This window comes from Micropterus salmoides, unplaced genomic scaffold (genome assembly GCF_014851395.1).
Source record: "Micropterus salmoides isolate LMB-PRFRI ecotype aquatic unplaced genomic scaffold, ASM1485139v1 Ms_hic_scaffold_1813, whole genome shotgun sequence".
Classification (NCBI taxonomy): domain Eukaryota; kingdom Metazoa; phylum Chordata; class Actinopteri; order Centrarchiformes; family Centrarchidae; genus Micropterus; species Micropterus salmoides.
The window spans coordinates 15,719-29,600 of NW_024040944.1; the positions used below are offsets into that span (position 1 = coordinate 15,719).

The 13,882-nt window shown below is 42.3% G+C and overlaps 1 protein-coding gene across 1 annotated transcript; it reads right to left on the minus strand.

The window, feature by feature from the left end:
- Nucleotides 1-818: 818 nt before the first annotated feature.
- LOC119909676 (low density lipoprotein receptor adapter protein 1-B-like) lies at nucleotides 819-13,676 on the minus strand (the record flags this gene model as incomplete). The annotated part of the gene is made up of 5 exons (XM_038727891.1): nucleotides 819-2,310; nucleotides 5,953-5,987; nucleotides 6,386-6,519; nucleotides 8,950-9,045; nucleotides 13,605-13,676. Coding segments are annotated over 5 exons (482 nt in total), but the record flags the coding sequence as incomplete, so codon positions are not given.
- Between the last annotated feature and the right edge of the window lie 206 nt (nucleotides 13,677-13,882).

Here is a 13,882-nt window from a genome sequence, read left to right on the forward strand (position 1 = left end):
GAGTAACTAACTCCTGACAACGAGGCTGAGGAGGAGTCTAAATATTGTTCTGATGCCGCAGGCTCAGCCGCTCCTCTGACGGCATTTCAAACATGCCTGACGGAGCAGCAGCTCTGCTGGTGTTGAAGACACTACTGGCTCAGCTGAAGAGGAACCATGCTGTCAGCTAAGATGCAGCCCGTAACGGTCCAGCTGAGGAGATATCAGCCGCTGATGGGTCACCTGATGAAGCACCTGGCATGCACCTGCTAAAGTGAAGAAGAGTCGACTGAAGAGAATCCCGAGGATGAATTGATTGTTTGTCAATAATAACACTAATAAACTGACAGAACAGCTATTAATCTTCCAAATTGTAAAACAACAACAGGATCTCATGTGCCTGTTTGTGCATATCTTTCATTTATGTTTGCTGAACTGGTGTTAAACATGTACATATACAGCAAATAAAGAAGCACAAAAGGCAGTTCAAGTTTAAGAACATAATTTAAGATCTGCATTGCCTTAATCCCTATGTGAATACTGTGTGAGAATATCTGACATTTTACTTGAAAAATTAAACATGAACTATCAGAGTAGTTGCTGATTAATTTAATCTTCATCGCCATTTAATTACCTTTTTAGGTCTAATTTCATTGGTTCAATACAGTTTCAAACAAATGTTCACTGTTAAAAGTGCTTCTTCCAAGCTTGTACACTGGTTGCACTGAGACTAAAGATGCAAGAAACTCACAAAGAGGTAACAGTGATACCATGATGCTTTTGGAGTAAGCGGTATATCTGGCAAATCTGATTCTGGAATAAACATCACACATACTCTGTTTCACTTTGATTGAAATTTATGTTATTTAATGAATTAAATTAAATTCATACACAAACAAACTGCAAAAATAACACTGGGAACACTCCCCGGGAAAAAAATAATAAACTAGCAAAGTCAACGCAACAATATAATTTAACATACAGCGGTACAGTGCCGCTATAACACATTCACACCCTTGGACTTCATGTTTTATTGCTCCAACACTGAATCACAGTTGATTAATGAAACTTACTGACATGGTCAAAAAAAAAGAGACTGTATTGTTGAAGTGAAGACAAAACAACTCTGGACTTCCCTTCCCATCAAAGTCTTGTCAATGAGCCAGAGTGGGAAACATGACTGGCTTTCTTTGAAATGTGGTGATATAGGGGGCTTCACAGTTCTCTACAACGTTGGGAAATCTTGAGATGTACAAGACTGTAGTCAACATCACAGTGAATACAACATCAGGAATGCTCCTGTGATTCTAAGTTGTAAAACAATAAAGCATGAACCAGTCCAAGTGGGAGTTTGAATAGAGGCACTGTATATAAGCCTGGAAAATAAGTTTGATGCGTATGGACATTAAAATTCCCTTATATGAAATATGTGCTTTTTAAAAATGGATGAATGTTGAGTGCAAAAATAGATTTTGCAATAGAAAAAAAAAAAAAAGATTGTCATTTTGTTCTTTTTCACTTTCACACAAACACTCTTTGATCAAAACATACACACAATTTTTTTTTAAAGCTTAGCCCAGAAAAAGGCTGAATTCTTGAAGCACATAGGTAGTAACTTTATGGGAACTGGTTCATTGCTGACTTTTCCCTCTAATCCAGTTTCTCCATCTCTAAGTAAATCAAATATGTGACAGTACCCTTGATGACCTTTCCCTTGATGAGCTGTTCCAAACGTAACTCACGTCATAGTTCTCATATCTCACCTTGTACATTTATATACTATACATCCGCACACATACACAAACATACACTTTCTTTAACACAATGTACACAAGCACATACCACAAACACATTACAAACAGTGAACAGGTAAACATACACAAAAAAGGAAGTAATACACTGACTGTAACAAACATTAAATGACTGCATGTTTTTTCATAGAAAAGGGATAAATTGGTTTGTATTGCTTTGGCCTTTTCGTGAGAACCCTGCTCATGTTGTCCTTCTGTGGTTGTGTGGATCCAGGAGCATCAGAGAGCCACTAGACAGCAGCACTGAGAGGACTTGGCAGCAAGGAGAAGACGGGAAACCTTACTGATGCCATAAATGTTCGTTTTGTCACTTCTCCAGTTTCCACCATTTCCCCTCGTCTTTCTCCGTTTTCCCTTCTTGGCAGAGGCTTCACATTAGAACCCAAAAGTGTCTTTTTGTGCAGGGAACTCTGAGTCCTCTTGGTCCCATTTGCCTGGGGACAGGCACTCTTCAGTGTTGAAGTCCTGAGGGTTTACCCCAATGTCCAGGACCTGGGGGTTAGTGCGAGACTCAGCGAGTCTAGAGGAACAGAGGAAAAGAGACATTTTATTAGCTGCTACGAGGAAACCTGGGTAGTGATCAAGATAACTAATGACAAGATGTTACTAATTACAATTCATTACACAAAAAGCTCGTGAACAACGTTGGGTATAGTGCGTACAGAATTTATGGACATGAACATAGGCTACACAAAAGAACACAGTGGCATCTCTACTTGTAATGAAAAGAATCATAATTTTAAAAAAAGCAAAGCAACATGTGGCAATAAAATGATTCCCTATGTGAGCTATTCATGGCAACGCAACATGAAGCCGCCCTAACACACGTCCAAAACCTTTTTTTAAACACCATGTTAACATGTCAGACCTACATGTCAACACACACACCATCTCTCATCCACTGGCATGCCACTAACAGGGAGCAAATCTGATGGATGTGAGGCGGGGACACACAAAACATTTGTGATGAAGACGTGTACACAGTGGCAGACTACATCAGGTTCTGCGGCAGAGAACCTGCCACATGAAGCTCAGGAGTGGATCAAACTGTGGAATGACATGGAGGAGTTTCTCCCCTTGGTGTCTTGTTAATGGTATGTGGCCTTGAAAGAAAAGGTGAAACTACATGAGTCTTAATCAGCCTGGTTGAACACTGATATCCAGACAGATGAGGCAGAGGCGTGAATAGTGGGTAGACTACAGGAGAATGAGGTGGAAGTCATTAGATCCAGTGAATGACATCGTTACCTGAGTAGGATTCAAAGCTATCCAGACTGCGGCTAGGGGTGCAAAGGAAACATCACAAGTCAGGCAAAAATTAAAGTCGGAACTATTCTGAACAGCTTTGTGATAATGTGAATGGGTTTATATGGCCAGTGTGACTTTTAGTCCAAATCACTATGATTAGAGTTGACCAAAATAAGACATTAGGGTTGACCGTAATTATTATTAGTAAACATGCCTATTTTTCTTCAGTCTTTGCTGGAAAGAAAACATACATACATCATACTGGGGTACATCCCAAGTCTCTTTATTGCATCCATGTTTCCCTCACTTGTGTGTTTTCCTTGCTCTTAAGCTGATGATACACAGAGCAACATTCAGAGCAATCGTACCCGTGTATCATCAGCTTTAGTCCCTCCCACGGGGACGCATGAAGAGACGCAAGGAAACCGCGTAAGGGGAGAAGAAACGAGGAATTGTGTTTTTAGAACTATCAGACGCCCTTTGCTCTGAAGTGTCACATGGAGCGACGTCTGTTTCTGATCACAGATTGATGGAGTCTGTGATCTGTCCTAATACTAAGTAAGGCACAGTCACTGACAGAGCAGCATGTTTTCTAGCAGGAATTAGAGCTTTGGGATGGCCTTCAAGATGGCGGGCCAAAACAACTTCCTGTTAAAGCAAAGATTGAGGAGCGAGGAAATATGAAATAAGACACTTGGGATGTAACCATACTGGACTGTTTCCCACTGTGATCGACAGGCACTTCTAAAGCATCTACAACATGGATCATCTCCGCCAGCAGGTGGCAGTGCAGTCTCTTTGTCACTACTACAACCTTTACCAACTTTAACAAACACCTGCACATGAAGACCAACTTGTGTATTTATACTGTGTCCTACTCAGAAGCATAGGATCATTTCTACTGGTACAATGTGTTTCTATTATTTATTCACTGTTTGCATCTGTATTTATGGATATTCTGTGAATTGATTATTGAATAACCCAGAATATGATCATGGCGTTTAATCTGATATGAAACTCCAGTGATGTTGTGATGCATCAGATCCATCCAATCAGCTGCAGCCTCCAATCAATAACTGATATCCAAAAAGGTGGTGTGTAAAAGACTTCTGTGAAGGCTGCTCTTGTAGCAGAAATAAGAGCTTTGGGAAGAAAAACGGCGAAACAAGAAGACGTCCAGTTCAAGCGAGGATTGAGGTGCAATGAAATATGATATGAGACTTGGGATGAACCCATACTGGACTGTTTCCCCACTGTGATCAACAGGCACTTCATAGGCATCGACATCAGTTATCAACACTCCGCCAGCAGGTGGCAGTGCAGTCTCTCTAATAGCAACACAAACGATCTTCACCTGAATTTATCTGCAGTTCATACTGAAAAGGACAGTGACAAACCGGCTCATCTAAGTGAATTTAATAGTCACTCATCAAAAAATGAAAATGAATTAAACTTAGTAACAGTCACTTCAACCTTCATAATAAAAATGTTGGTGCTCCAGTAAGGGAGGGATGTTTTTATGATGCCCACAACTCCCTGGCCTGTTACATGATCTCTATGTTGGGAGGGAGGAGCCCGTGTCTATGATATTTACATACAGGGTACTTTGATCAAATTGAGGAGTGTCACAAGGAAAGTATAAAGAATAAATAAAATACTGTATGGTGCATGTGTCTCTAGAAGTTACACCCTCTGACCCATGGATCTCTGCTGTTTATAGTCTTTTTTTTCCTGAAAGATAGAGCTTACTCAGAAAGAACAGTGATGACAAGGCACATTTATGTTACTCAACTATAAACCATCCCTTAATCCGGAGCTTAATTCAGTCTCACGCAAAACTATGTGTGCCACACACCAACTAGAGATAGAGTGAAGATAAAACAAACACCATCTTTCTGTAACATTTTCATTCACAGAATGAGGAAGTGTCTAATTTTCTCTTCCACTGTGACACCAACATCAACCAGTACAATAAGCTGATCCTGGTGGACAAAGACGTCAACCTTGCTCGCGGGTCCCTGAATTTCCTTCCATTACAGAAATCTACATGTGGATGCATCTCTGCTTATGCTGCGAGCATCCTCATTAATCACAGAGCTGGAGGTTAAGGGCGTCAGGGTGTAATTACAGTGTGTGCAGAAAAATAATCACCTGATAACCGGGCTAAAATGGCCTCTTAGCGCTTGATTACAGAGACCGTGAAGCCTATCCTCCCTTTCACTAAAAGAAAGCGAGAGAATGACCATCAAATTAACAGAGGGAATGAAAAGCAGAGCCAATGGAAATAAACGCACCAACAAAGTGCTGAACAAGTCCCTGTCGTGGTCCGAAACAAACCTCTGTTAACAGTTGCACTTTGCAACCTGCTGCAGACCACCACAACTTATCGGAGTGTGCCATTACACACGCCGATACAGACTAAATTCAAACATTAATCACAGTGGACTCAGTTCTGATTAGTTTGAGGGCATAGACTTTGAACCTGCTAATGCTGAGACCTGACCGCAGATTCTTGTCATTGTGCTTTTATTCTATTACAATGGGAATTTTACACCGCAAAATAAGTTAGTTTGGGTTTGGGATATAAATCATAAACTATGTGTCCCTCAGCCACTTCCACTTGTGATCAGAAGCTTTCTGAGTTCAGGAAATCAGTGTGTGAGCCTGACATGATGGTAAACGGAGCCTACAACAGCAGCATGACTCAGGGCGGATGTCGGATGTGCCCGGGCCTGTAAGCTGAGCCTGTCTCCTGCCTGTGCGAGTGCACCGGGCCGAGCCGAGCAGAGGGAGAGGGAGTGTTTATTACAAGGGCGGCCCAAACCACAGGCGGCTATTTCCAGAACAGCAGCTTGTGTGGCTTTTTAGCAGAGCCCCAGCTTTAGGGAAAACCCAAATCCACACCGATTCTCACCTTGAGAAAGCCTCGTCCAGACCGTCCTCCAACTCCTGCCAGATACAACATAAACATACTGGTTAAAGACAAAAGTGTCGACAGATGATAAGTAAACAATGCTTATTTGTAAGATGTTAATACACTCACTCACACATGCACACAGCCACCCTGTTGCCACTGTTCTCAAGCCTAAAATGAGGTTAATCTAGGCTACTTGCAGCCCACACCCTCTCTAACTATGTGGCCATTTGATGAGTCCAGTTCTGTTCAATAGGCTATTGTCTAAGTCCACATAGAAGCGGTATAACTGTAGAGTTCACTTCTCTGAATATAGTAGGTACAGTACATCACTGGGCTAATTAATCAGTGTTTCCTGCATGGCATTCTTCCCTTCCCATCTTATCAAGCTAAAACAGCTGAAACTCACTGACCAGCCCAACCCTTGTCTTACCCATACAGTATTGTTGTTCTCTGTTTCGTGATTATGCACCATAAAGGGATCCGAGTCGGTCTGCTTTGTTCCTGAGTGGACCAGCGCCACGTTGGCTCCCTCTGCCAAATCCAGAAGTTTTCCCGTGGCTACCTCTGTAATACGAAACACACACACACACACACATTTAGAAAATGTCCATATAAATGCAACCTTCCACACTCAACGTTTTAGATTACATCCCTAGCCCAGAGACAACAGTGTAATAATATGCTCCAAGTACCCATCTGATTGGATCCTGTAATCATCATACTCCCATGCAACAGAAACAGCAGCATGCACGTCTATGTCCATACCATTTGTAGAGGTCCACTTTTCTTTCTTAAGCCGCTAACGTATCTCAGTGGAACATCACGATGCAGCCATCTGTGTATTGTCACTTTATGATAAGTGAGCACACGGTAACCCCCTGACTTGCACGCTTAACCACGGCGACACCGCTGATCTGTAATGGGATTGGCTCCTAATGGCCTTGCCTCATGATTAATGTGTATCAATAATGCGTGTCAACACTAATTTCTGTCTAGTCTTTAGTCTTAGTAGAACAGTGAAAACTCCATGACACTTCTAATGCTACCACAACTTCACTGTCATGCACGCTCTCCTCAACAGAGAGGCCTTTATTCTGCTGTTATGAAGAAGGCAGTATTGTGTGACTGGGACTATTGTTCAGGGGACTGTTGTAAAGCCCCCTAAATTAAGGTGGAAGTGGGGCTCTGGGAGGAAACACCCAGCTGGCATATTTAACAACAGCTGCAACAATTAGTCGCTAAACTGATCGAAAGACAATTCGTCTGCAAATATTTTTATAACCGGTTTCAGTTTTATTTTGAGCAAAAATGTCAAATATATTGTGTTTTTCTTTGTCAGTTATGATTGTGTTGGACATTTGGCCAGAGAAAGATGTCACTTTGGGCTCTGGGAAATTGTGATGAGCATTTTCACTTTTCTGTTGACATTTTATCTACTGATTAATTCAGAAAATAATAATCGTCAGATGAATCACTTATGAAAATAATTGTTCTAACAGTTAACCCTGTGAAGATGAGTAGATTAAAAGGATGATCAGTTTCATGCAGGCAAAGTCCACTAACAATCAGGGTCACACAGGAAGAAGTGGCATTTATATTTGGTATCCACTGTGAGAGGCCTGGCACCGGGAGGGAGAACTGAAAGGATCATGTCTCGTGAATAAAGCTGACTCACCCCTGACAACACCACTGATCCTGAGACTCCCCCTGACTCAGTGGCATGTCATTTGATCAGCCAAAGTGAAGGGTACACAAATGTAACCTTCCGATAGCTCTTAAGCTCTGCTGTCCCCAATCACTGCCTTAGGGCTAGCGGTGAAAAGCTCTGGCCAGAGAGAAATGCTTGTCCATTTCAAAAGGCACTCAGAAGCTTCTGCCATGTACTACTCCGCAGTACAATTACGTCAATTTGCTTCACAGAAATACAATCCGCTGGCAGCCGAATGACCCCGCCAAATGGTCAGTGGGATAATGTTGGTCCAAAAACGCACACCAAGCCTCTCTGCCACCAGAATCTGTTTCCAAGTCCTACTTTGTTGGGTCTTCTCACTGCGGATCATCCTTGAAACCTGTGTCGGCCATAAAACACTACACATTCAGGGCCACAGCCCCAAATAAAGTGTCAGAACAGATTTAGAGAGATCCCTCTCTGGCTGGAGGCCACCTGGCCAGGCAGAGGTGGGGGCGGGGGTGAGGTTGGGGGGGGGGGGGGGGACTCAGTACAAAGCTGATGTTTTCAGATGTTGCCTGCTAAAAGCAGTGGAGGGATGATGGTACATACAGAGGCCACTGGCATATGAAGTGGGACGGGGAAAAGGTATGCGCAAAACAGAAAGCATTATGAGGAATAAGTGTACACAGCCATTGTGCCACTGGCAACAGGATACTCCTCATCTCATTGTATTTCAGGCTGTGGACAATACATGGAGCTAATAACGCCTTTAGGGTTAAGTTGTCTGGCTCACTGGAGGTCAGCCGCATGTTTAGAAAGCATGTCGTGAGTCTCAAGTCCTGGAATCTTAGTAAATCTGATGAACAATGTGGTCACAGAAAATGTAGGCCTCCTTCCTGCTTTTTACACAAACAATCGTATTCTCTCACAGTTTTAAAACACATTTACAGTTTGTCAATGAGCAACTCTCATTATGATAAAATGTCACGGGGATCGATGAAACAAAATATCTTTTTAATGGCTCTACAACACGCCAATGGGGCTTAATGTTTTCAAATTAAAGACAGCAACATCATTGCCATCATCATCATCCTACATAATCACCTAAAAATATAATTTGCTATTCACTGTAATAATGTTGGTAAGAAAAAATAACCTAGAAAACACTGATTGTTGTCAGATGACATAAAGCCTCAATATAAGCAAACCTTTGACAAGTGGCTGAACACTCCTACTTCCCCTTAGGCTACGACTGCTGTGACATAGAGGGTCAGAGAGAGTGAGAGAGAGAGAAAGACATAATGATGGGTGACATGACTCACCTCCTCCCTTCAGGCTGCCCAGGCTGGCCGAGCTGTCCGACTGGGAGTTGCTGGCTCCCTCTCCGTCTGAACCTGACTTCACTCGCTTCTCTTTTTCTGTGTGGGGAACGGCAGGGGGGTTGAGGAAGACAGAAAGAAAAAAGAGCAGTCTGTGAATCTATGATTCAGGAACCTGTAACCACAGGGTGAGTGCCCTTGACGTGCATCGCTAAAGGAACGGTTTACTTGTCGGCTGAAAATGTGGGTATTAAATGTTTCACTAACCAAGCATATAATGTGTGTAAACAAATTAGCGGCAGTAAATTGGCAGATAAGGTTTAGGCCATTACTCATGCCATCTGCCAGCAGAAACCTAGAGGGCCTGCGAACACTGTAACACGCATCATCGTTCAATACAGCAGTTAGTACAGGAACAGCAGCATTTAAATAGAGTGGGCATAGCATCTGGGTCAGATGGATAATAAGCTCTGCTCGCTCCAAACATGCTCACCTGCTAGGAAGAAGGTTTTCCACACAGTGCAGGTCACCAAGTGCAACTGACAACAGCTTTCACTGTATTTTCTGCTCTCTTAAACTCAAGAGTAGAGTAGAGTAGTTTCAGGGCCCAGATCTATCAAGCATTTCAGAATCATTCCTAGGAATTGCGCAGAAAGTTAAACTAGGACTTAAAAACACTCCTACAGCCGAGTGGGACTTGAGACTAATCTATAAAGCCTCCTACACTGACTTTCAGCAAGGAACAGGACTACTCTTAGGAGCGGGTGAGACGTTGCTGTTTTACACTCAGAGCAGCAAAGTAGAAATCACGATGACATATTGTAAAGCAATTGCAATTCGGATGCCAAAAATATCACTTTATGATGTGTATGTTTTGTGTGCGTGTAGGTAAATAATTAAGGTAACCTACTAATAGGGTTGAACGAGATGCAAAAAAATATTGCGATACGAGTCACGATTTTATGGGAATTTTTTAATTCAACTTTCACAAGAAAACAATTAAATAGAATAAAAATGACGACAATGTGATTTTTGGTCTGTACCAAAAAAGCAAGTTCCCTTACATCTGGAGAATATGATTTGCAGGCCAGGGCATCTCTGCAACAATGCTTGATTTATAATGGTATGTTGCAACACATTTCACCTTTATCATATAATTGCAGCTCACCCGGCTTGGATATTGCACTCGGCCATATTGCAATGTCAATAATATTTTAGTTAATTGTTCAGCCCTACCTACTACGGTTATATATACAAAAATATGATGATAACATGAATTATAAGATAATTACAAATATGCAAATTAGTAAGCTGTAAACAATAAATGCAACCTAAAATAGGAAGTAATTTCACTCAGCTGTGGGAAATAGACCAACCCAACCATATCATTTTACACTTCCTATAATGGTAATGCTGTATCTTGCACATATTTCACAGACACGTTTCAAACCCTCTGTGCACTGTGGTGTGCCGCTCCATGACAAACATGGGATCTTCTCTTCCACTGTCCAATTCATCTTTCAGATACACCCCTTGTTAACTAATGTGTCCAACATGAGGGGGGAAGTTGTTATTTACGCAGTGTCACACAGTCTTGGGAAATTCACTGCATCAATATGACAACAATATATTTCTGTTGTCATATTGTGTATTGTCTTCATTCAAAAATTATAGGCCACTACTATCTGAAATAGAAAAATAATATAATATATACGGCACATAAAATATTTCACCCGTTTTAATTAAGCTGAGATATCCTTCATTATGCAGCTGACATCTAGCCAGGGGGACATGATTGTGTTTAAATAAGTTTTAAATAAGTTTTAGTCTGCTCTCACTGAGGACCCTCATGTGCATTATGAGGCACAGAAGCGCAATCAAAGTTTGATTTATTACTGCTGGAGTTGTTGGCTCTGACAGAATCCGAATCAGAAACAGTTGATATGTAGCTGTATTTTCCTTGTTACAAGTCTAATGTTGTTGGGATCACTTTCTGTAGGGACAGCCTGTTTCTTTCCCCTGTGCACAAGGAAATATTACTCAGTTTTTGTCAAAACAATCTGTCAGTAAGAATATTGTTTCAAAACGTCTCTCCTCACAGAATGTGTCAGCCTGAATGCCATCTCCTGCCTACTTAGGCAGGTTTGGTCTCCTCTGGAGCTCTCCTAGATATCAGCAGAGACAGGAGTGGTTTCCCAAGTTAAGAAAGTTAATAAAATGCTTTAACCCCTAGTCCTCAAAGTAGGACCAAAATGCATCACTCTAAAAACATTTGGCCAGTTAGTAGCAATTTTCTATGGGCCCATATTTCTTTAATGTACAACAACAACTGAGTCTACCTCACAAATGTATACATAAACACCCATCTCTGCCTTAACTAAAATATCACAAGAAAGTCACAAGAAAACATGAGCCTTCTGAGCAAGCGTGATAAGAAGAAGACACCTACTGTAACTCAGGCTTTCAACACTGTGGCTACAGATTAAATATCCATTTCTGTCTATCCTGAAGAGAATTGCCTACAGCAAGGAGGTGTTTTTCTATTTCATCATGCCATCTCCCATGAGCCCAGGTATTTTAGTGATGGCGGTGTTACAAACATTTCCCTGGGCAACTGTCCCCCCCCCCCCATGGCTTTTCCAGTGAGTAGTTCTCAGTCTGACTTGAGCAACTCACTCCTGCTAAACATGGAAGCAACTTAAAGATACACCACTTCAAAGCTAGCTGTGGTGTTTACAGTGAATATTCTATGAACAGAGATGGGAGCTGAAATATACAGAGGAATGTGGGTCAGGAATGTGTGGTGGGCTGTGGAGAACCACTGTGGGTGGTGGAGGAGAGTTTGTAAGAAGCAGAAGCAGAAGCAGCAAACTAGACAGACATACAGTAGATAGACCCCTCTTCCTGCCCTGATCCTCCGGGGGCTTGTAACTTCAATGAAACAGACACGAAAGGATTTTTTCCCCCCTCCGTATCTCTCTCTCTTCTTCTCTACCACATGAGAACTACCTCTTCCTTTCCCCTGCATAACCCCTACCAGCTAGGCATCAGTTTTCCTTCATCAGTGACACCGTAGTGAACTAAAAGAAAACAGCTTCGCTAATTAAACGGGTTACTGGGCCCTCATAGAAAATTACGACGAGGAGGGTGAAGAACAGTGAGAGTAGGAAAGTGCACGCAAGGCTGCAGATTTTAATATTCAACTCATAAATACAATCAACTAAAAGAAGAGGCGTGAGACAAGGAGCCTGTGGCCTTCGTAAAAAAATAAAAAAAATAATCCCTCCCCAAAATGAAAATGTGGCCACATTAAAACATTCCTAAACACCACAGAAGAAGTAGAAGTAGAAGAAGGGGTAGAAATGTGGAGTAAATAAAAAAAAAAGGCTGCTATGAATTGAATAAATAAGCTCGCCTTCACGTGAAACAGGATCAATGGCACTGAATCTGTCAGGGGGGCTGAGCTCCCACTGACACACGTGCACAATCATTTTCCTTTCTCTCTTACACACTCCCCCCCCATCACCCCTCTGTGCCCCGCCTTTCATGCTCTCTTGCCCTCTCTCCTCATCCACCATCCCCCTCTCTCTCTCTCCTCTTCTTCACCCATCTCGCACCTTATAATAAAAACAGAAGCGAGCGCTGCGATGGGAAAAGAAAATAACTCGACAGGGAAGGTGAGGTGAAGACGCCAGGTGCTAAACAACACAGACAGCAACAATGGATAATCACAAAATTCAAAGAGCACGTACAAGGCAACACACACATGTAAAGATGAAGAAGATAGCGGGGGGTGGGGGGTGCAGAGACCAATATTATGTGGCAAGAACTGCTCATTTACTCTGGAGTCATACATGCAGTAAATTACATGCATGTTCTGCTGAGCTGTACAAAAGAATGTGTGTGACACCAGCCTCACACTGCGCTTTGATTACCTGCTGTGTCCACGGTGGAGCCTGAACACGCACTGTCTGCTGATCTCCCTCGCTGAAGTCTACTATTAAAAAGGTGCTAATGCATTTAAGGAGGTTGAACGCTTTTTACAAGTTTTACATAAAAACTGAAAAACATAAAACTAATGAGGAGAAAAAGAGAGTTTTCACAGTAAAGATAAGATATAACCAGGGAAGAACCCAGCTCCCACATTCCTATTCTCACTGTAAGCGAAACAGAGAAGATTTACTCAAGTCACTCCACCTCTGCCCCAGGCTAACCTTAATTCCTCCCTATATCGATACCTACATGAGTCTTTAACCATGACTAAGTTGCCTGTAATAAAGAGGTGTCACTAAACTAAAACAATCTCTCTGCTGTCTGGGCAATGATTTAACCACCACGAGGGGTGGTGGGCTGGTTCAATCAATGGAGACATTCATCTACTGTATGTGTGTGTGTGTAAATGTGCGTGGGTCTGTGAAGGACAACAGTGAATGACAGGAACAGTCGAATAGTGCCCCTCTAGAGGCGTCAAGGCCGTCACCAGGAAGACACAAGAAAATGTAAATTTCCATGCTGAGAGGGAAAGACAGGATCATTGTTTAGCCACTAAGAAGGAAGGTAAAGGATGTATGCAAGCGGAGAGAATAGCAACAGCAAAGAGAGGAACGTTTTCACTCATCCGTCACACTCCTCTGGTCGTCGGGGGTGACCATGCGTACCTTCCTTGGCAGCCTGCCAGAATTCAAACGCCACTCTGAAAGCCTGAGCCCTGTTAGGGTTACCGCCTGGGCCTGTTGGAAGGAGCAGAGAGACATAAGAGTGAGACAGTGATAAAGTGAAAGATAAAAGGATGATGAATAATACTCTGAATAACGCATCTGATATACGGGAGGACAATTCACGAAACTCGAGGAGCTAGGACCCTGATAAAGACGGAACTGACCACCAACACATGGGGGTTCCTTTACAGACATTTGAAGAGGAGGAAGCGAAACGG